The sequence below is a fragment of the Dermacentor andersoni genome, chromosome 1 (genome assembly GCF_023375885.2).
Source record: "Dermacentor andersoni chromosome 1, qqDerAnde1_hic_scaffold, whole genome shotgun sequence".
NCBI lineage: Eukaryota > Metazoa > Arthropoda > Arachnida > Ixodida > Ixodidae > Dermacentor > Dermacentor andersoni.
Genome location: NC_092814.1, coordinates 257,660,873 through 257,684,172, shown reverse-complemented (window position 1 = coordinate 257,684,172; position 23,300 = coordinate 257,660,873). Strand labels below are relative to the sequence as shown.

General features: G+C 45.3%; 1 protein-coding gene across 1 annotated transcript in view; it reads right to left on the bottom strand.

Annotated features, from left to right (window-relative positions):
- The window catches only part of LOC126547841 (protein arginine N-methyltransferase 7-like), a 102,227-nt gene that overhangs the window by 54,044 nt on the left and 24,883 nt on the right, over positions 1-23,300 (bottom strand). Inside the window, exons 5-7 of the mRNA XM_050195855.3 lie at positions 18,296-18,408; positions 12,008-12,240; positions 7,599-7,782 (exon numbers count right to left, since the gene is read on the bottom strand). Of these exons, the coding sequence (XP_050051812.1) occupies positions 7,599-7,782; positions 12,008-12,240; positions 18,296-18,408 (530 nt within the window). The remainder of the gene's footprint in view (positions 1-7,598; positions 7,783-12,007; positions 12,241-18,295; positions 18,409-23,300) is intronic.

Sequence of the window (23,300 nt, the reverse complement as noted above, 5' to 3'; positions counted from 1 at the left end):
CCCTTTCATCGCACTGAGTTCCGTTTTCGACAGGTAAGTGGGCGATCTCATGCTATTTCGGTTAAACAGTACTACCGTTTAGTACGTACTTTTTCCGAGCTCCGGCCGACTACGGTTTAACGAGGTTTCACTGTAATGCCAGAATCAAGGGCATGCCAATATTTTTTTAATATAAATTAGACGCACATTAGATTTCTACTTTGAATCCAGAAAAACTGGGTGCGTGTTAGATTTCAGAGTTTGTTAGAATAGGCCAACTACACTTAAACCACAATATAACAAAGTCAGTAAAATCAGCAATTTGCTTCGTTACATCGAAATTTCGTTGCATTAAAATTAGACATTTTATGCAATATATGCCAACAAAAGTTTCTTATACGAATAGGACCGCAAGGTTATCCAAATTATCAGGAAATCGGAAAAAGCAAGTATGAATGAAAAAAAGAAAATCATTTTGTTGAATTTGAGAGTTGGCGACGAAGATAGTTTCAACCCATGTCGATATCTTCACATCTACACCACTTCCGCCCCTGCGGCTAGTAGTGTCATCCGCAGTGGGATGATGGTATCATGAAAAGTGCTAGCAGCGGTGAGCAAATGCTTCGTCTCCTTTCCACTTCAACGCAACCTACAGTACTGAACCACTTGAGAAGACAGCGCACACGATGCCATGCCATCTCGGCTTACCTACTTTTTGCATACGCGGCAAATTACCTTTAAAACATGGCGTGCAGGCTTTAAGGGCCCCTCACCAAGTCCGGCCATTTTGAGCTGACAAGCGCAGAGCATACAATGCGCGCCGCCAATGGTGTTTGCAAAGAATTACATTGCTACACGCCGCAGAAAGGTCTGAAATTTCAATCCGAACACCGTTTTCCCTTTCTCTCATGGCAACCGCGCTCCAAGCCGGACGGTGACGTACTCGTGGCAACACACGACTTCGAGAATTATTCAAGGCAACATCTGTTATTTGTGTGATCTGTTGCTTGATTTGACGAATTGAAGTTTAGAGAAATAATAAAACGCAGAAATGGAATGTCTGAGTGTTTTTTGTTTGACTTTGCACCAAAGCAACAGAGATATACTTCCGATTCATCTGCTTGTTCCCACGGTCGTGCGGTCACGTGGGCAGGTACCGAAACTATACCATTTTCTACTGTGTTCCAGTGCATGATGCCGCTCTGCGATCCGCTTGTTCTGCCTCAGTATTTGTGTAGGACTGAATTATTTCGCTAGTCATGTTTCGTTGTGCACAGCACGCAAAATTGTGCGCTGCATGAAACAAGACGATCCCAACAGCTCGCGCGCCGGACATAAAGACTCTGAGAACACTAGCCGTCCTTGTCAGGCGCTGTGTACTTACACCTAGCCAACACATTGCCATGAGTAGCATTGCCATGAGCTCATGGCAATGTGTTGGCTAGGTGTAAGTACACAGCGCCTGACAAGGACGGCTAGTGTTCTCAGAGTCATTACCATGACCTATGTAAAACGCCATAAATTCAGACAGTTAGTACATCTCAGCCACTTCGCAAGGCACATACTGCTTTTTTATGGCTAACTGAACCCCTACTGGGTTCCTGAGTGCCAATCTCTCACTTTCTCTTCCAATCAGAGTACAAGTGCCAAACGCCTTGGCCAGATCCTTCAGACCAATAAAAATACACACATAGTGCAACCGATCTATATTTTTTTTTTCTAATCAGTGCACCTGCATGCACCCCCTTGCTTGCAAGACTCCCTTCACGATCTGCTGTATGCAACCCTGATTATATGTCTAGGATATTTCTGTTTCCTTTAGCCTAGTGATATTCTCAGAAGACTAAAATCAATTTTATATGGTTTACCAATGTTTTCTGAATTGTAATTGCTATTTATTGTTTGTCAGTTCCCCGTGAGCTTATATGATGCTCATGTAGTGCAACTACTTATTTATTCACTATTGTGACGGAGCAGTTATCACGACGTTTATTCCGCGTCAAAGATTGGGCGAACCGACTACGCCCACAGCACGGAGCACACTCGAGAGCCAGCCCCACAAGCGATGATGAAGAAGAACCCCATACGAACCCCACATGATGATGATCATGTACAGATGACAAAGAATAGCTTATAAATTCCCACACTAATGTCCCCTCGCGCGAGAGCGGCCATCCTGGCCGCAATTCCAAGGGGCAGTGAACGTCTCGTGAAAGGCTTCATACGAGAAACGTGGACAATCTCAGCGGTGCGGCAGCGGCGGTCATTTGGAACAATAACTGGTTCCACGCTATAGTTAACTGGAGAAGTCTGCTCCAAGACCTTGTAGGGGCCGATGAACCCAAGCTCAAACTTGTCACACAAGTTAGGAGTACGAACTGGTGTCCGGAGTAGCACTTCCTCGCCAGGGCGGAAGCACACGACGCGATGAGAGGCGTCGTAATGCTGCTTGCGGTCCTGTTGCCATGCTTCGGTGTTGATGCGGGCGAGCTGGCGACAACGCAGAATGCGGGACACATATTCTTCGCAGGAGGAAGGACATTAATGGACAGTTGGCGCGAAGAAAGAGACGTCAAGACAGGAAGAGAGCGAACGACCATAGACAAGGTAGAATGGCGAGTAACCGGTCGTGCGTTGAACGGCGGTATTATATGCAAAAGTCACGAATGGCAAAATTGCATCCCAGTTTCTGTGATCTGGGTCGATGTACATGGCTAGCATGTCTGACAGCGTGTGATGAAATCGCTCTGTGAGGCCGTTGGTTTGCGGATGGTAACTGGAGATAGTCTTGTAGGTGGTTCCGGAGGCTCTGAGTACTTCGTCTAGTAGTTGCGAGAGGAATGCTTTTCCACGGTCGCTCAGGAGGACGCGAGGAGCACCGTGATGCAGTATTAAGGATTGAAGTATGAATGCAGCAACTTCAGAGGCTGAGGCAGAACTCACACAAGTTGTTTCGGCGTAGCGTGTCAAGTGATCAACGGCTGTCACAATCCATCATTTACTGGTGAGAGTCACAGGAAGAGGACCATACAGGTCAACGCCAACGACCTCAAATGGTTGCGACAGACAAGGAACCGGTTGCAGTTGTCCGCTTGGAGCTGATTTAGGGAGCTTTCGACGCTGACATAGGGCACAGGAAGCGACATACCTCGCTACACTGGCGGACAATCCAGGCCAGTAGAAGCGACCTTTGATGCGGTCATAGGTTTTCTGGAAACCAAGGTGACCAGCAGTCATGTTGTCGTGAGAAGTCTGCAGGACATGAGCACGTAGAGAGCGTGGCAGGACAGGAACCCAGCGTTGACTGTCAGGGTGATAGACATGACGGTATAGGACGCGGTTGTCAATCTTAAATTGCGTTAGCTGCCGACGAAGGCGGGCGTTAGGCGCGCGCGAAGCTCCTTGAAGGTGGTCTATGATGCGCCGACAGTAAGAGTCGGCAAGTTGATGAAATTGGAAGGATTTGTTGTTGTGTGGAGGCATCTCGTCGACAGTGGCCAACAAGAAAGCATCTGAGGAGGAATCGAGCGAAAGCTTGTCACGGATGGTAGTTGGAGGTCCATTGCATGGTGTCGTAGGAAGCGGACAGCGAGAAAGCGCGTCTGCATCTTGGTGTCTTTTTCCGCACTTGTAGGTAATAGCAAAGTCATATTCTTGCAGACGAAGAATCCACCGACCAAGTCGTCCAGACAAGTTCTTCAGCGTTGAAAGCCAGCATAATGCATGATGGTCTGTAACGATCGTAAAGTGGCGGCCGTGAAGATAAGGTCGAAACTTCTGCACAGACCAAACGATAGCTAGACATTCCTGCTCCGTGATGGTGTAATTCTTTTCGGCGTTGGTCAGAATGCGACTTGCGTATGCGACGACCCTCTCACCTAAAGTGTCGTCTCGCTGTAGGAGAATGCCACCAATTCCGTGACCACTAGCATCCGTATGCAGGAGGGTAGGAGCAGCTTCATCAAAATGGCGTAGTACTGGTTCATATGTGAGAGCGCGCTTCAGATGGGCGAACGCAGATTCACTTTCGGGAGACCACACAAAGGGAACATTAGAACCCAGTAATTTGTGCAGAGGTGACGCTACTGAGGCGAAGCCCCGCATGAATCGGCGAAAATAGGAAGCAAGGCCTATGAAACTACGAAAATTTTTGGTCTTTTTGGGACGAGGGAAGTGCTGAACTGCCGAAACCTTGTCAGGATCAGGACGAATGCCATCTCTGCTCACAATGTGACCTAGAACTTTGATCATCTTGCTCGCAAAATGGCATTTATTGGTGTTTAGCTGAAGTCCAGCGTTGGCAAGGCACGTGAGAACTTCATCCAGACGTTCCAGGTGCTGAGAGAAGGTTGACGAGAAAACAACAATATCGTCCAGATAGCACAGGCAAGTCTTCCACTTCAGGCCACGAAGAACGGTGTCAATCATGCGCTCGAACGTTGTGGGCGCATTGCAGAGGCCGACTGGCATGACATTAAACTCGTAGAGCCCATCTGGTGTTGAAAACGCCGTTTTCTTCTTATCGTCCTCTTGGAAGGTATCTGCCAGTAGCCGGAACGCAGATCAATGCTGGAGAAGTACTCGGCACCCTGCAGGAAATCCAAGGCATCGTCTATTCGCGGCATAGGGTATACATCCTTGCGTGTGATCTTGTTAAGTGCTCGGTAGTCAACACAAAATCGAACAGAGCAGTCTTTCTTCCGAACCAAAACAACGGGGGAAGACCAAGGGCTAGCAGAGGGGCGTATTATGTTTCGTTGGAGCATGTCGGTGACGTTCTCGTCAATGACTTTCCTCTTGGCTAGCGATACGCAATATGGTCTACGGCGCACGATGGATGTACCATCTGTCTCTATCTGATGCGTCGTAATCGAAGTCTTTCCCAACGAAGCTAATTACGCGTCAAAGGAAGCTTCATGTTTTTGGAGCAAAGCAAGCAATTGTTGTGACTGCGGAGGTGTCAGGTCGGAACTGATGGCAGCTACAAGAGCTGAAGGAGATGCGGCCCGTCCGGTACAAGGACCTTCAGAGGAAGCTGGTTTAAAGGAAACAACAGATATAGACTCCGATTCAGTGGTGCAAGCCAATGTAGTGCCTTTAGGGATGAGAATCTTTTCGGATGTCGGGTTTGTAACATAGAGAAGTGCAGAGCCATGATCAAACCTAACGAGCCTTGATACAAAGGCTATCCCTCTTGCAAGACAGCGTGCAGATGGTAATACAAGCACGTCGCCGCAGTCAATAACATCAGACGTGATAGTAACGATGCTTTGATGGCGAGGAGGTAGCGCGGTATCTTCTGCAGCAAGCAACTGAAGGGGTGCGTCATCTGCATGAAGTGAATAGGTCGTGTCGGTCATGTGGAGAACGCGTTGCCCACAGCAGATGGAGGCGGAGGCCGTAGAAAGAAAATCCCATCCCAATATGAGCTGCTGGGCACACAAACTTTGCACTGCAAATTGTACGTAATGCAGAAGTCCATCGATGGAAATACGAGCAGTGCACATGGCGATAGGTCTAATGGAGGCCCCTTGAGCAGCGAGTAGCGTAGGTCCATCATAGGGGGTTGTAACTTTCCGAAGTCGCGAACACAATTCACGGTGAATGATTGAAACACTAACACCAGTGTCTATTAAAGCTTCTACTTGTACACCTCCTACTACAACCAATATCACATTGCACGGACGGGATGGAGGAATTTCTGTCCTGTCGTTCGATGCAGCTTTTCCTCCAAAAGCTGCATAATTCAGTTTTCCGGACGACGCTCAGCGAATTGAGAAGCAAGTCTCAGTGGGGACGTAGAGTGGCGAAGGGGTGACAGCGAGCGGCGTCTCGCAGGACGGTACGCCATCTCGGATGCTACAGTAGGCGATGGAGAGCGTCCGCGCGGTGGACCATAAGGACGGCGTTGGTCATGGAAGCTCCCTAGACGTTGGAAAGTAGCTCCGGGCGAAAAGTCATGCCGTTCGTATACGCCATATCCGTGATGCTCGTCTTGCTGGCGCTTGTGGCAAAAACGTGCTATGTGGCCACGATAGCCGCATTAGTAGCAGATGGGACGAGGAGGACGCCACTGCAGATAGCTGGTTTGGGTAGGTGCGCTGGTAGTCATGGAAGCGATGTGAGCTGGTGTTGGTTTTGGAGGCATCGGTGGGACGATGACTGGAGTAGCTGCGGCTACTTGTGCGTACATTGATGGGGCCCTAGGGGTTAGAGGGTCCATGTACGCTGCACCAGCCATGGACGCCAATTCCTCCTTGGTGACGTCTCGCAGATTGGTATCAGAGGCATGAGAAGGCATAGGCCCTGCGGCTAAACCAAGATACTGGAGCGCTTCTCGAATTATTGCGCGTATCATTGCTCATAACGTAGGGTCGTCGGCGGTAGTGTTTGCAGTGGTGTCTGGCTGCAACCGTACTGATTCGAGTTTGTCAAGGCGCTGGCAAGTAGCGACGATATCAGCGACGGTAGCGGGGTTCTGGATGGCTGAAGCATTGAAAGCAATAGCTCCGATGCCTTTGAGGATGTAGCGAACCCTGTCTGATTCGGTCATGGCCGTGTTCACGTGTCGACAAAGAGCAAGCACATCCTCGATGTACGACGTATAAGATTCACCGGGTTGTTGCTTGCGAGTGTCGAGCGTCTTTTTTGCGAGGGCGGCACGAACAGCCGGTGTGCCGAAGATTTGGCGGAGCTGCTGTATGAAAGCGCCCCAGTTCGTGAAATCAACCTACTGGTTGAAAAACCAAGTCTTCGCTACTCCTGTCAGATAAAAGGCGACGTGACGTAGCTTGGACGCATCGTCCCAACGGTTAGCCGAACTCACTCGGTCATAGTTGTCCAGCCAATCCTTGACGTCTTCACCGCGAAGTCCAGCAAACAGATGGGGATCACGCTGGTGCCCACTGACAACCCAATACGGAGAGGCTGGGGTAGCCAAGGCCGAGATGGTGGAAGTAGAAGTGCCTGTTGGCTCGTCCTGCGACATGCTGGCGGACAGCGGGCACAATCGGCGACCCGATCGAAGCTCCAGGAGGTTGAGCGGGGAGTCAGAGGACGGAGGACCGAAGAGCACACTCCGCCATTTGTGACGCAGCAGTTATCACGACGTTTATTCCGCGTCAAAGATTGGGCGAACCGACCACGCCCACAGCACGGAGCACACTCGAGAGCCAGCCCCACAAGCGATGATGAAGAAGAACCCCATATGAATCCCACATGATGATGATCATGTACAGATGACAAAAAATAGCTTATAAATTTCCACACTATTTTTAATAAATTTTACTTTTGCAAGTCAGTGCCTGCATGTTTCCTCTTGCCATCATCACCTGTTGCGCAGCTAAAAAGGCGAATCACTATCGACATGCCCAGCTTTCTATTTTACTAATGCTCTTTAATTAGTAATGCAAACAGTAATGCAAACTATTCTTATTTTTGCTAGCTAGACTAACAAGAATATTTGCACATTAGCAGATTTATCTTAAACATAATAGGTTAAACAAGCACACATCTGCTTATTCATGCAGTGGACACTGTAATGTTTCAAAATTAAGTATTCTGTAGCAACCAGTTACTTGCACGTACACAGTGGCTTAGGATACTCTGTATAGACTTACCGGTTGCGCTTTGCCAGAGGGGTGAGCCCAGTAAGGTGCACAGGACAAGTGGATGCTGTCACTTGGGTTCATCTCCAACTCCCACCACATCACAACAAGATGGCAGGTGCCATCAACTTTTGTCTTTAGGTACACAACCGAAGTTTCATTAAATGTCAGTGTCTCAATTTCAGAAAAAACGAACCTGAAGAATACACATAAAGCATAAAATTATATCACTAAAATGTAAAATAGAAGTGTGCTGGAATGAGCCTCCTAACATTAGGACCAGTAAAGGAAAAAATAATTTCTGGCACATGAGAACGATGCATTAAGGCCAAACCACATGCACGCTTGCAAGTGTACTAAAGGTTGTGCCCAAGCGCCTCACAGATCAGCATATGGTGCAGGACAGATTGTACATGTTGAAGCGCAGCACAAGCCCAGATATCTTCTCTAGACAAATATTGGCGTTCTGGCTGCCTCACAAAATATGAAACATCTAGCAAGCCGAAAAAGTGAGCCAAGTGGACACACGCTGGTGCGCGTCTTGTAGGCTCAAACCACCATCACTCGCGAGGCATGGCAAATGCAAGGTGCGTGGCCGCGTGATTTCGTGCGCCGGCAGGCGTAGGTGTAGTTTGGCCTTTGGGCGACTAAATGGGAATAGTTTACAGGGTGTTCCAGCTAATGTAATGTTAGCCAGAGTTTAAAAATATGCGAATGCCATGTAGCTGGACAGAACCAAGGTAATGTTGTTTGCTGTCACCTGGAGATACATATATATATTTTCTCATTCTGCCTAATTAAATAATTAGTCTTAATTAATCAACCTCTTAAATATTACAATTAGATGAAAAGCGTCACTGAGAAAATTGTTGAGCGACATGAAAAAAACTCCTAATACAGCTTTCTGTTGCTTAATACGTGCTGCATAAAAGTGTTTTTCCAAGCATGACAGAAGCCCGCAAATACATGCAAAGTGCGTCGAGTGGCCAGTCGCGTGGCAATTTTGCGTGCATTTGCGGGTTTCTGTCATGCTTGGAAAAACACTTTTATGTAGCACATATTCAGTAACAGAAAAGCTGTATCGGGAGCTTTTCATGTCGCTCTACAATTTTCTCATTGATACTTTTGATCTAACTATAATATTTGAGAATATTAATTAATTAGGACTAATTATGCAATTAGGTTGAATAAAAATATAATCCAAGTATCTCCAAGCGGTGGCAAACAACATTACCTTGGTTCAGTCCAGCTACTCTAAAGGCTAAAGTTAGCTGGGCCACCTGTATATACATACCATTACACTTCATGGACACTGAAAAAAAAAAAGGATGGCGGCACTTAGGACTGTCTGTAAAAGCCTAACACCGATGATGCAAAGGATAAAAAAAATTAAGAAATTCTCGGGTCTTACTGCCAAATACAAGATATGATTATGAGGCACACCGTAGTGGGGGACTCCGGGTTAACTTTAACCACATGGGGTTCTTTAATGTGCACCCAATGCACAGTACAAGGGAGTTTTTGCATTTCGCTCCATCAAATGCAGCTGCCATAGCCGGGATTTCGATCCCGCTTTTGGGTTTAGCAGTGCAATGCCAAAGTCACTACACCACCATGGCAGGTGATGCAAAGGATCAATGGCGAAATGAAATAAGCAGTATATTGAGAAATGTGTGCGTAAAGAACTGTAGCTAATAGACCCCAATGCGAAGAACACATTAGAAACTACTAGTATGCAATGTGGACAGACTACATCAAAAACTTGGCAGTTTAAGAAATGTTCCACAATGATGCTAAATACTACTAGTAACAAATATAGACCTTTTCACCGTGCGAGGAGGAAAGGGCATGTGGCGAGCCTTTCCTCCTCTCTGGCTGGTGCAAGTCAGTGCAGTGCTGCTTTAATGTGTTGTTGTTGCGTGCTGCATGATGATTTGGAGATGTGTTAGCTTGTTCTCTGTTAAATTTATGTGACGGCAGTTCATACAAGGTCATCGGGGAACCACTGAGTGGCCTTTTAGTGCAGCAGTAACTACAGTATGTAAAGATTTCTCTTGGGTACTAAAACAAATTACGTGCACCATCAACCATGGTGTGTACCCATGTTGTGAACTATTTTGGCCGTATCAGTTTTCACTCAAAGAAGAGAACTGTCACCCGTGAAATGCCAGCGTGAACTGAAAAATCTCACTATCTGATCACTTGGCATGGGATGTAAAAGATAAAAGTGCTTGCTGATGTGCAACCAAGCCACTGCAACCACGAACATCAAAGCTCCATTAGCTATAAAATATTTGCATCAGCCCCTGGCATCATTCTCATGCTTTTCAGGTTTAGTAGATTTGAAATCACTATGCCACGTCTACACTAGCCTCCTGTATAGGACTGATGGCGTTACTCAACACAGTGATCACTGCAGTTGATAAACCAGCATGATACATATAAACTCAGTGTTTTGGCATTGCCTTTTTGCCCTGTAACGCAGTAATATCCGAAGGCAATCTCATAAAAAGAATCTGGCGGTGATTTTTGACGACACAATTTCCACAACATGGGCAAGTACATTATAGAGAATAAGACAAACAAGGAGACGAAGAAGAAGAAGAAGAAGAAGAAGAAGAAAAAAACAGTTCTCAGCTTTCCTGAGAGATATATCAAAAAGAAGTAGGGGAAAAAAAGAAAATGTGCCAATGCCACAATAAGACCTCCCATGGTCATACCGCATGCTTGGACAATGCGCTACACATAGAACAGATTTATAACCCAGTATCTACCACTCCTTTGGACACTCGTGGAGCTAACAGAGGGTCACTCAACAACTGTGCCATATTTACTCTAATCTAACGCGCAGTTTTTTTACGATAAAACCGGTTCAAAAGCTACATGAGCATTAGAATCGACTACAGTATAACCCTATATCTGCGTTAGTTACCATATGGTAACGGCCACCTCGTACGCGCTTTGAGCCTCGAGTATGTCCAAGCACTAGCAGGGGCAGTGGAATGGGCAGCACACTCTGCGTGGCTCTGGCGGCGCTGCGATCGACAAATCTTGAAAAGCAGCAGACTCACATCCACTGTGACGCACCTATATGCTTGGCGAGCACAGGAGATATTGTTCCGATTTTTGCTAGAAGCACTTCATTTATTTGGTCTGTATTCTCTGCTTACAAGCAGAAAATGAAATGCATATTGTTTTTTGCCACAGATGCAAAAGCGGTTCCTGAACTTACTATAGTACATCTGTCCTAGCCACTGGAACCTTGCTACACTGTCGAGAACATGGGCACTTTCAATCATAATTGAGTCCCATCCCGATGAACTTTTTCAACACAAACAGAAAATGATCACTCCCATAGATTCAGCAATTAGGATAGAGTTTGTTGAGCTTACAGAGCTTGAGGGCGCAGACGACAGTCTATATGAACTTGAGTGAGCAGATCTGGATCATAGATAATCCCAATCGAGTGACCAAATGAGAGGGGAATTATACGCAGCTAGTCCTCATAACATCAAAAGTAAGTGTAAATTAAGCTGTTCCGTAGCATGTTCATTTTCTCCTTGGCACACCCTTTAAGTTCGAACTTGTAATTTATGTAATACAAGATGAATTTGTGCTGTCTTTGACACCATATATCACATGCCACGGTTCACTCACCACCAGTCCTGTATTAAAAACCTTAAGCAAAACGAAAATGAACTGACTGCTGCCGTCAAAGTAACGAGTGTGGTACCTACATAGACTTTACGCAGATGCAGGAATTCTATCTGTCTCTAATATGCATACGAAAATTCCCTCACATCTGTGTAATTCAATCGTAATTTTCTGCCTTCTCCTGATGAAACTTGCACATGCGCTATGCGGACAAGTCAATAGCACTCTACAGCATATTGCCATGGGGCAGGATAAAATGGACTCTGGCGAACCTGTTTGCGAATCGGTTATCAATTTGTATTTCTCCAACTGGGACTAAACCAGAACGAAATCGGAGTGTGCTGAACATGAACCCGAGCCGAACCAGTATTTTTCCCAGTTTGACACTCAGTATAGTTGCTTGTATATATGTATAATAACACACACACCCAGTATTCAAAATGTTAACAGGCAGACTGGTAACTTTAGGAAGCTCCCAAAGCATATCAATGACCTAAATACACAATCAAATGCTTAAATATGACATGTACTGACATTGGCAGCACCACACATAAAGCACAAAATTAAAGGAAAGTTTGGCCTTCATTTTGTCCACTAATCAACTTCCTGCAAAAAAAAAAAGAAAGCACGAGAACACAGAGTTTGAAAAGAAAAGTCAAGCAGTCTAAACTAGCATAGCGTTAATCTTTAGTAAATCTTTAGTCATCCAGTGAACAATCACACAAATTACAATGTGAATTGTCATGTTATAATGGGCATTCATTCACCTGAAAACAGGCATCCGGTCAGTGACACACACAAAATCATCCGGCTGCAGCTGGCTCAGTTGAATGTCATGCACAGCAGTGATGCCAGGGCAAGTTCGCACTGATGCAGGCACCTGGACTATAAGCTCAGGTGTCACTTGAATGGGATTTGGTATGTGGTAGCTTCTCAAGAATGATGACTCCACCACCTGAGCATACACTGTTGCTGCATGAGGTACTGTGATGCAACCAGGCTGCAGGTAGAAGCAGAAGGTGAGGCTGACAGGCTTTATCAGCACAATGATTTTTACATCTTTGTGCCAAGTACAAAAACCACAGACGAAATAGAATACCATACTTAATTTCTGGCCAGCTAGTGCCAGGCATATAAGTGACCACTAGGTAACAAAAGGTACAGCTTAAAATTCACTTTTTTCGCACGCTTGTGTGAGCTCTTGTGATGAAAGGCCATGAACATGCCAGTGGGGGTGGCTATTAGCTCCGCTTCCTCCAGTTTCCCGACAGCCTCTTTCCCCATGCACACAGCTCCTCAAAAACTTCACCGTATTCATTACAACAAAAAACCTCTCTAAACACATCCACACTAGCCTCTGCAGAATGCCCTGAAGCCACACAACATAAAAAATAATTGTTGCAGTAGCAGTACATAGTACTTACATTTGAGAATTAAGCACATAAAATTCACCTCATAGGGCAACTGCTGCAGTAGAAATTCTTACGACGTGTGTAAGCCAACAAACAAATAGGATCCCACATAGTTAGGTGATAATGATGGCTGCCTTTCTCTAATCCACCAAAGATTTTAAGAAGACTTCAACAATTTTTTTATTATTTTGTAAGTAAACGTGTTCACATGCAAGAGTTTGGTTAAAGGGCCTCTCACCAGGTTTGGCCATTTTAAACAGATAAGCGCAGAGTACACAATGTGCATTGACAATTGTCTCTGCAAAGTTTTACTTTGCTATGAGCCGCAAGAACGGCTGAAATTTCAAACCTAATGCCGTGAGCCCTTGTTCTCAACGGAGCCCAATTGCCAGCTGAAGAGTCGAGGTCAGACATACAAGTGTGCCTACGTAATTTGCATTGCTAAAATGTCACTCACCGGGACGTGTGACCTGCAGAATTATTCTAGGCTACAGCAATTATTCATTTGATCTGTTGCTTTACTAAATGATTTTAAGTGTAGAGAAATAATAAAACCTACAAACCGAATGTTTGCGAGTCTTAGTTTCCCTCTGTGCTGTAGCAAGAGGAGCGTACTTCCATTTCGTCTACTTGTTGCCACATCATGCAGTTGCACTCGTGGGAAACCAAATTATCTGTCATTTTATAGTACTAGGTTCCAGCGCATATTGTGGTCTTCGATCCACTTACATCTGCCTAGTGCTACAATTGCAGTGCGAAACGCTACAAGCGCAACAGCTCACGCATGAGACCATCACCAGAAGTGCATCGCGCTGTAATAATGGAAGAGGGAAGAAGAGAGAGGGAGAAAAAAAAAACGAAAGGCGCGAGAGAGAAAAGCAGGAAGCCTGATCATTAAGTTTGAGGTGAATCTTCGGCTCCGGTGTAGGAGAACGCAGGGAAGGAATTCCGCTATCGGAGGCTTGGCAGAGCGAGTGGAGAGATGTTGGCAGTGAAGCTTGCCTCTCAAGATCATAGGGTCACCACACTTCAAATGTTTCTATCTCTGCAAAAGGATAGAAAGTTGGGCGAGTTGGTACAGTAACATGACCTTGGTAGCGCTCGTCCTGTCTGCTTCTAGTCTGTGTCCTTGTCCCTTCGCGCTGCAACCCAAGATCATGTTTCTATCTCTGTTGTGAACAAATGAACGAATTCTAAAAATTATTGCGGTAGAAAGCTTTCTAAAAGGCACTTATCAACTTCCAGCTACAGTAAAACCTCATTAAACCATACCTGCTTAAACAGTAGTTTAGTTTTAAAAGTAGTAAAGTGAAATCCCCGACTTAGCAGCCATTGAACATAAGGTGCTTTGTATCCACATAAACCGTACCACCTTACTGCGCGATTATCGGTTAATAGGTAGAGTTTCCACTTTTAGCTGCGTAATCACGGCAGTGCGTTGTCCCCATCGGGCGGCCCAGCAGAACAACAAGCCTTAAAGATCAGAAATCAGAACAACGGCCTCCAAGTGCCCTGCACGTTTGCGCGTGAAGCCACATCAACAACAACATCATTTAGGTACTGTCATAGAGTTTCTGACTACATTACCTAGAGGGAAATCTGATGCTGCTGCACTATGGTATACATGGGAATGCCAATATATTGTGACTTTAGATTGACACCGTTCTCGGAAAGCCAGGAGACCTTGAAGACAAGCACCGTTCGATCTGTCACAATGATTCATTTTCTACTAACAGCATGCAAAAAGCTGTTTTAGCTTTAAAATTATACAAAAACAAGTTTTTTTAGTTATTTGAACTTATTATTGCATGTACAATTATATGAAACATAAAAAGCATCAGTGGGTCGCAAAATTTGGATGACAGATGACAAGATTCGAGCATGCTTTGGAACAGTTTGTCGTCTCTTGCAAGTGCCAGATGGTATTACTGCTTCGGGCAAAGGAATGGCATTGCGTGGCAGGTTGCTTGTGGCGAAGAAAAGGCAGCAGATGGCGAGAGTGTGGTTGCTTGGTGGAACAAGCGCTTTTAAGAGATCATTGAGTGTTTAATAATATATGGATTTTTCAGTACTACGATAATTCAAATCAACGAATTAAATTCGGCGGTCCCGCGAAGTTCGTTGTAATGAGATTCAACTGTATTTGTGTAGCCATATCCACATTTTAGACGAAGCCTCTCAAAACACCAGCCAACACAAGCCTCGCAGACACATATACCATCATTCCCATGAAAGCACAGCGCCCCTTAGGAAACTTCTACAGACGGTGGCGCCAGATTTCGCACTAGGTGTTAGAGTGAAAAACTCTATGGGTGCCCTGCCAGAGCATTGTGGCGTCGTGTAAGCTAGGACTGCCGAAGGACTGTCATGCCGAAGCTCGGATAAAAAAGGCCGAGTGCTCAGCGTAGAAGAAAAATTGAACATGTTTCGTGCTATCGAACGTGGCATGAAGAAGTCGGCGCTAGCACGCGAGAAGGATCTACCATTGACTACGGTGTGTGGCATTTGGAACGTAAAGAAGTTGCTCAGCAGTGCTGCAGAGTAGCATGGCCGGCAGTTGCTTTCTGCAACAACTTGGCAGTTGCCTCTGTTGCAGAAGGGTTGCCTAACGACAGTGATGAGGTCAACACAGAAAGTGACAGCATGGGCGATTCAGGCCGAACAGTGGAGAAGCTGTGCGTTACATCAGCCTCATGAATGCAATCATCGCAACGAGAACAGCACCCTGCAAAGAAAAATGTACCCCACCACGTGTGATGTGATGATATGTGGCCATCACTGCATTTTGAGTGGCATCTACGTCTCCTTTGTGGGTCTTCAGAGCCCATCCATAGTATGAGGTAAACTTGGAGATCAAGTCTGCTGTCAAGCGGCCCTTTCCACCAAGACTCTCATGTCCAGGGCCTCTGTGTTTTTCCACCAAGTTGCGCAAAGCCGTCCCCATGCGCTTTTGCACATGATTCACGCAGTCCTCTTTTTCAATCGGGATATACCCACACACTTCATCATCTTGTAAAGCGATATAACTGCGGCTGTCCCCGTCACAAAGCACTGCTGTATACCGCAGATTGTGCCGCTCCAATGAGGCTGAAAAGGATGAGGGCAGCTTCCACCTCCATCTCCCCAGCTTTCTTATTAGTGTTCTTCTGACACTTGTGGCCATTCTTCCAGGCTCCATAGGAAGGGTCACTCTCCATAGGCCCCGACTCGCACCCAGCACAGAAATTGCTCAATACCACAAAGTCGAGCACAAGTCCGCTGAACAACTCTATCACAGTGCCGATGCCGATATGGGACGTATGACCGCAGGTCATCCATGACCCGTCGTACGACACCGCGATGTTCCCAGTATGACCTACGTTCAGTTCGGCGTAGTGACCGCGCGCAGTCGCTCGTCAGATTACACGCCGTGCGATTGGCTGGTGGCGTCAACTTCGTCTTCACGTAGCTCTGCCACGTTTTCGTGTGAAGTGCCCGACGGCTGATGCCTATCAACGAGAAAATGTCATTGAACGTAGTCTGTCAGTTCCCCGTTGCCTGCATGGCACGCGTAGCCAAAACGTTCACAGCAAAGGGTTTCATTCGTTCAGCACAGTGAACGCGTGGTGAGCTCCACACCGATCCAATCTCTCCACAGTTCGCGCACATAAAACGCAGCTTCACAGCGAGTCCGTATTCCCGCTCGTCTCGGACGATTTCTAAAGCACCATTGCAGATGTTGCAGCTCGCAAACGTTAATAAAGTGTTCACGGCACTCAAATCCACAATTGTAAACGTAGTCCCATCAGGCGGGCGAAGTGCATCGTCGGTACTGTCACCCACGAACTCGCGTTTCCTCTCCGTCGCTGGAGCGGAAGACAACTCCGATAGCTTTGCTTTGGCTTTCGCTTCCTCCTCCTCCAGCTCGAAGTGTTGCCGGTAGATCATATCTCGCCGTACGCGAGCGCTGGTCGAAGAATCCGTGGCAGACGGACTTGTCGCAGTATCCACAGCAGCGGATGCGGTCGTTAGGCCTGTCGTTGCTGCATCAACGATTTCGGCATCGGACGCTGAGGTTGTGGTGTCCTGGGCATTTTGCAGTGTTGAGCAGCGTTTTTTGAAGTTTTCGATGAGCGTCCGTCGCACGTTTTTCGCACCAAACTTGTGCCGCGTTCGAAATTTGCGCTCCGTTTCAGACATTGCGTTGGCACTGGGGCAAGATGGCACACCTCAATGCGCGGCTCCAAGCGCGGAGCAGACGATGGCCATGCAATTCCGCCAATCGGGAGGCAAGCTCAAGTCACGTGCACCAAGTGACGAATAGGATGGCATTCTAGTACTTTTTTTTGCCGCGAATTTTCTAAGTGGCCAATGGCCGAATGGGGCCCGTTCTGGCGGGAATTTGAAAGGAAAAGTCGCCTCTTTCAGATGAGACCAAGATGTCTGCGCTAGCACACGTAGAAGAGCAGGCGCGCGTTTCGGAAAATGTGCCATTTCAGCACAAGTTCCGCCTGAAATTCAGCTAGTACATGTCGTATAAGGCGTCACTGCGGCTAAAATACTGATGTTATCAGTATGAAATTAACAATGTAGATGCAATAATAGCTGTACACTCCAAAAATGCAATAAAAAAATATTGTTTTTTCGTGAATTTTGGCCGCCACAACCCGTGTCCCCCCTTAACCACTTCGAACAGAGAGGTTCACTCGTTGGCACACAGTGATAAGTAACATTGGATTCGCCGCTGCAACTGCCCTTGGCCAAGTTCCACGGACCGTTCGCGCATCCCACGACAACACATGGACGTGGCATTCTCGCTGCTTGTTCCAAATGCAAGTTTCGCGAGCCAGTAGGACCACCGCAGCACAACGTGATAAAGAAACAACTGAAACTCCAAAGTGCGCGCGGTGGAAAGTCGAGCGCGCAGAGTCGAGCGAAAACGAAACCTTTCGATCACCCATACTAGGGTGGCTAGCTAGCCACCCTACCCATACTACTCAAGGGTAACGTCAAAATGTTATTTTTTTCTTAGAACCGAATAGAAGTAGACAAGTAGCATTTTCTTCCGTCTTGTAATCTAATGAAGTGATCTTTTTAATACGAGTAGTTGAGTACTAGTGACATAAATTATGATGAGGAGTGCTTTCGTCATCGTGCTAGTACCGGAATGTCGCTGGGAGGTCTCAAATCGTGTCGTGCATTTACCTCAATTTCTCGGTTACTAAAGCTCTGTTTGCGATTATATTGACGCCTTAGATGTTCTAGAGCATTGCTTTATCATTTTAACTTGACTTTCTGGTAACCTTTAGTGTCCCTTTAAAGAGGTTTCACCTTATATCCAAAATTTGCAATGGGGCCTGGTGAGGTGCCCTTTCAGGTTCAGGGTGCTTTACAAAAGGTAACTAAGTGACAACTGTTCAAATTGTAAAGTCAAAATGTTGCTGAAATTTCATTACCACACAAGACATACGAAAAAGCTGTAAAACTGAAGACTATCACACTTGATTAAGATATGCCTGTCAAATTTAATAACCGAAAGCACAATGAATGGGTTACACATGTACAGTATTGCAAACAACTCCATGTCAATTACTGCTTTTAAAACACAATGTATGTCTATGTGTAACAACTAAGATAGCAAGAAAGCTGGAAATGCTTGCCTACCTGCGCAAGTCTACTAATTGCATCAGCAAACGTTTCAATGGCACCTTCACCGATTAGCTCCGTGTCAAACACTTCTGCGACAATGATGTTTGCTTTCTCTTCCATATCTTTGCCTGTTGAAGGGAGAGATTAAAAATGAGATAAAGAACATTGCCAGGTGTGTATTCAAGTAGTTTAGTTTTTCAACATTTCACAATTATAAAAAATTACTGATAAACTCTGCTAGACAACCTCCAACATGGTCAAACAGAAGGAAAATGAATTTTTATCTCACAATAATAATTTTAAGTACTCTTTTTCCCCCACAAGCAGTAACTGGAATACCTTACATGCCGATGCTGATGAATACTTGATAGCATCATCTTTTACGCATTCATGATGGCAAATAACAGTGAAGCGATTAAACTGCTTTGCTTTCTGTTTCAAACTGATTTAACACTACTAGGTAACTTCACTCTGTTTTTGTACTATCCACTGCTCACTGAGCAGGGGACGGTATCTATGCTTTTTTTTTTTTCACATAAGAATCTTTTTGTGTAAAGCAATTTCTTTCAATATGCATTGATTGTTTGTTGGGGCTTCCATTTTTGCACATGTCACCCACTCACAATATAAATAGGTGGTAAGATATTCCCTAAGCTTGCTTACAACTAAGAAAGTTATGTGCCAGAGACGAATTCCTTACCTTACTAACAGTCATGGTAACAGTTTATCTACAACCCTCATGCTTTTCACCCAATGTTTTCCTTTCAAGAAAGCAAACAGTGCACTGTGTGCTCACACTTCATTAAAAAAAAGAAGAAAAAAGAAAACAAAACAAGCCGTCAGAACAGAGATGCTGTGCTTGAGAAAGTACAGCCAGCTTTAAACCAGTCTCGACACTTGTCAAAAGTTGTATCAATATCAAAAGGAAAGACTGTATTTATTAATGAGAGACAGCCAACTTGTCATCTAGTCCTAGATGTCAGGAAGTCAGTAAGTACCAAAAAATATTCATGAGACTTCTCTGAAAATGAACCACCTTGCACCTCTCTACATTCATGCTGTTTTTGAGAAAGGCGCGGAACATGTGTCTGGTAATAGAGCGCGTCAGTTTATGAATCTTTCCAAGAAAATGTTTCAAATGCACCTTCTTTTAAAAGGAGCTATCAGCAAATGCTGTCCCACCATGCACAATTTCACAGCTTTCCCTTTTTTTGTTGTTGTTTCTATTCCACTAAAAGCAGTGTTGATGTGCTGCCACAGAGCAATGCCTACAACGTTTCACACATAGATATGCTATGCTGTATCAAAATGACCTCCATGACCAGTCTTCTTAACTGCTCAATGTTGGAGGCCGTGCCACCAGTGACACTGTTTCCTGTGACTAGTTGGTGCCACACATTATCAGCAAGATTCCTTGTTTTGTTTTACCTGATCTCACTATAGTTGCCACCATATTTTGACTCATTTTGGACTGAAGTCAGATTGTGGAGGTGGTATTCAATGCACCACCATTCTAATTTTTACTCATGATTATTTCAATATTAATGTAGGTGAAGACATACTTGGCAATGACAACACTGTACAGCCTATGTTGAGACAATTTTACTGTACTTGCAAAGAATTAACAGCGTCTTATAGAAGGCAGCACAGAACACAAATGCACAGGACAGACAAAAAAGTGAAACTTCAGAGATGACAAAATAGTCCACTCTGGAGGAAGTGACAACTCAGGCAGACAGCTGTTTCCCAAGATAAAAAATGGTAAATCAACATTCTTCATGGTGTTCTTTGATATGATCATCATTCATAATATTTAGTAAGTAATAATGGTAATGCTGAGGAAGCTTTTTTTTTTCTTTACTGTAGGCACTATTCGTCCACAGTACTTAAAGAAATGTAGCAGTAACCACATTTGTTTATTGGTGCATCACAATAAAAACAAAAAAAATGGCAGGGATTTCAAGCTGGTAAGGGAAAGGGTAAGTGGTACTTTGAGCGAAATTGTAGGCTACCTGCTCTGTGTACAGAAATAGCATTTTTCTCCTCAGGTGCCCACGATAGCAATGCTTAGAAACTAGACAGATTCATTTACTGTGCTCAATAAGTTTCACTGGGCTTTTTTAATGCTGCAACAATTTAGATCACAATGAGAAATCACTGATGCAACTTAAGACAGAATGAACCACAATGTTCAGTTGCTTTCCTTTTATGTGTCAACACAACACACATCGTAGGTGACAAAAAATAGCTTCACAGACCAAGCCAGAAAATTTGTAATGCCAGAATCTAAGGCACTTTATTGTGCTGCTGAACACAAAAAGGGTAGTTTCCATCACTAACAAAAGAAAGGAACAGGCTGACTGCCTCTCAGCAACAAACTTATTAACAAAAATGGGCAATTAAGTGCTGGACTTCAATGTTTGTCCCCGATGAATCATAACACAAAGAAAAGGTTGCTTCACCACAATGCTGTAATTTTTCGATAAAGGCAAAAATTAGGGGCAGCACCTATGTCTTAACATGTGGTAATCTGCTTGCTTGGCCAATAGAGCCAAAATGCATAGCAGCTGTTTGGCCACTGTGGTGTCTCACATTTGAAAGTCCTGGCCTACAGGACAAAACGTACACCGTGAAGCAAGTACTGAGATTGAATTTTCTATGGCGCCCGTTCTCATGAGCAAATCTGTTGCCTGACAAAGGGCCTGTACATGTTAGTTCATGCCATTTTTTTTACAAATTAGTTTTTGCTGTCAGAATACCATACTAATGCAGGAATAAGATACCTTTTTGTTTGCAGAAATGTGTTTTTACCAAATGCAATGGGCCATCACCAGTTTCAACTATGCACTTGCGCCAGATATGCCTTCTGCATCGGTTGCACAGTCCTGCTACATTGCATATGGAGGGCTAGCATGTTGTGCAAACATGCAGGTTGTATTGAAACAGCATTGCATTGCATAAAACATATCAAGAACCTATGAAGAAACTGTTTAACCTTAAGGCTCCTGAACTGCTCCACGAGCCTGATGAATGAAGACATTCTGTGAGTACATTGCAGAGCTGTGAATATGTTTCCAAGTTTCCAAACTTGAGCGCAGCTCTATACATATTTTCATTTCAGGATATACTGGCTGGCACAGACAATCTGTATCGTGCGGCACATTGCAAACAGCAACGCATGGTGCAACTGCCTTGCTAATAGGGAGATCGCAAGAGGCAGCACGTGGGTGACATGGCCCAGATTCACAGCAGCCGCTGCAGACAAATCTAAACTCATGCAGCGCTTCGTTTCCATATATGGTGGACGCGCTCGATGCATGTCATCGGTGAACAGACGATGGCGCACTACTCTGGCACCATCTCCTAGAGTTATTGTCGCAGAGCCCGTCTTGCGCAGCACTACGCTTTTCTTCTCACGGTTTCGCCATACCCTGCTCCTCTGCTTTCCCGCTTGAGCTCTCTTTGCTATCGCAGTCTTTCATCCCCCACTGCATTTCGGGTTCGCTTTCATCCTTCGCTGTGCTCATTCGCTCGGTTACGCCGAGGGACGGCTCCATCACTCAACGCAGGAGCGTATGCCTAAAAGCTGCACTCTAAAAACCATCAAAAGGAGCATGTGCCACTGTGCTTCACATGCGTGACAGCAGTGCTCTCTAAAGAAGCTTCAAATAAGTAATTGGTGAGCACATAGAAGTGACAAGGCAGTGGTGTAACTCCTGACTGCTGCCGAGAGCAAGCAGCTGCACGACACTGTATGTTTGAGCAGTGCATGCTAGCTTGGGACAGTGATATGAAGTAGCGTTAAGAGATGTTATGTGTCATGAGCGAGGCCATTACGATATTTTTCACTCCGCAACGTTAAGTGTAAAAAAAAAAAAAAAAAAGTTGAGGGTGAATTTACAGAGAACCTTCTCTGTTGATTCTGATCTATGCACTGTTTGTACTTGTGGTTCAGCCGTGCTATTACACAATAAGTGCATATGGGCCTGCTGTGATTTTGGAACTGTTGGCACCAATATTGTAGCTTTCAATGTGGCTCAACAGGAGGCAGGTGTATTCATCATGCACTTGTATGTGTTTGAATGGGTCATTTTCACAAGCTGCAGTGGTAAAAAGTACTTTTTCCTGACTACACAGTCGCTGTTCATCACAGTATGGTTTAAATGCGAATGAAAAAAAAAAAAAAGAAATAGTGCAATAAGAAACACCGCACCAAGTTCTTGAGTGTAATGGAGGCATAGTTTACGATATACTTTTGACATGCGACCATTTCTACATGGGACCGTCAGGTTGTCGCATAAGCGACAGGCTGCGTGAGCATGCCAATACAGTCGAACACACTTATAACAATACTTAAGTGCCACGAAAATTCCATTGTTGTAACCAAAAATTGTTGCATGCAACTAGATTGCATGAAAAAAAATCAAAATGGTGAATGGCAGAACTGTTTTGCTAAAATTATAATGGCAGGGAGGCCAGTGCCCAGTTTAACTCTGCTTCCTGCACGCACCGATAGCATGTAACAAGCTGTGGCTGTCGGCATTCAAGAATGGTACGGCTTGTAAAGTAGGGTCACAGGTGGCAAGTGACATGCGAGCTCCGCCAACACATCGCTTTGCTGGCCCCAAAAGGGGCCATTTAAAAAATGCACGATGGTTGCTGCGGCAGCCTCTCAGCTTGAGAAATCCAGAAGAAACGGGGCGAGATTGAGACAAGAATCTCGCCACGTACTTCTCACTGCCTTGCACGAGAAAGCCCCATGTCCGTCAGCTTTGCTTGCTTTACGCGAGACACCCTTCTCCAAGGCATCCAGGTGCTCCATGCAGTGCAGCAGAAGGTCCCTTGCAAAAACAAAGCACCAGGGAGACTGAATCATTCACAGAGCCTCCTGCGAGATCAACATTGAGCCAACTTGCCTTACCGCGTCATCGCTGCCGGCGTTGTCGTCACTGTAGTTGTCGCTATCCGATCTAAGCACGTTCACGATGATCGCCTCATTGCTTAAAAGCACTTCCTTTCC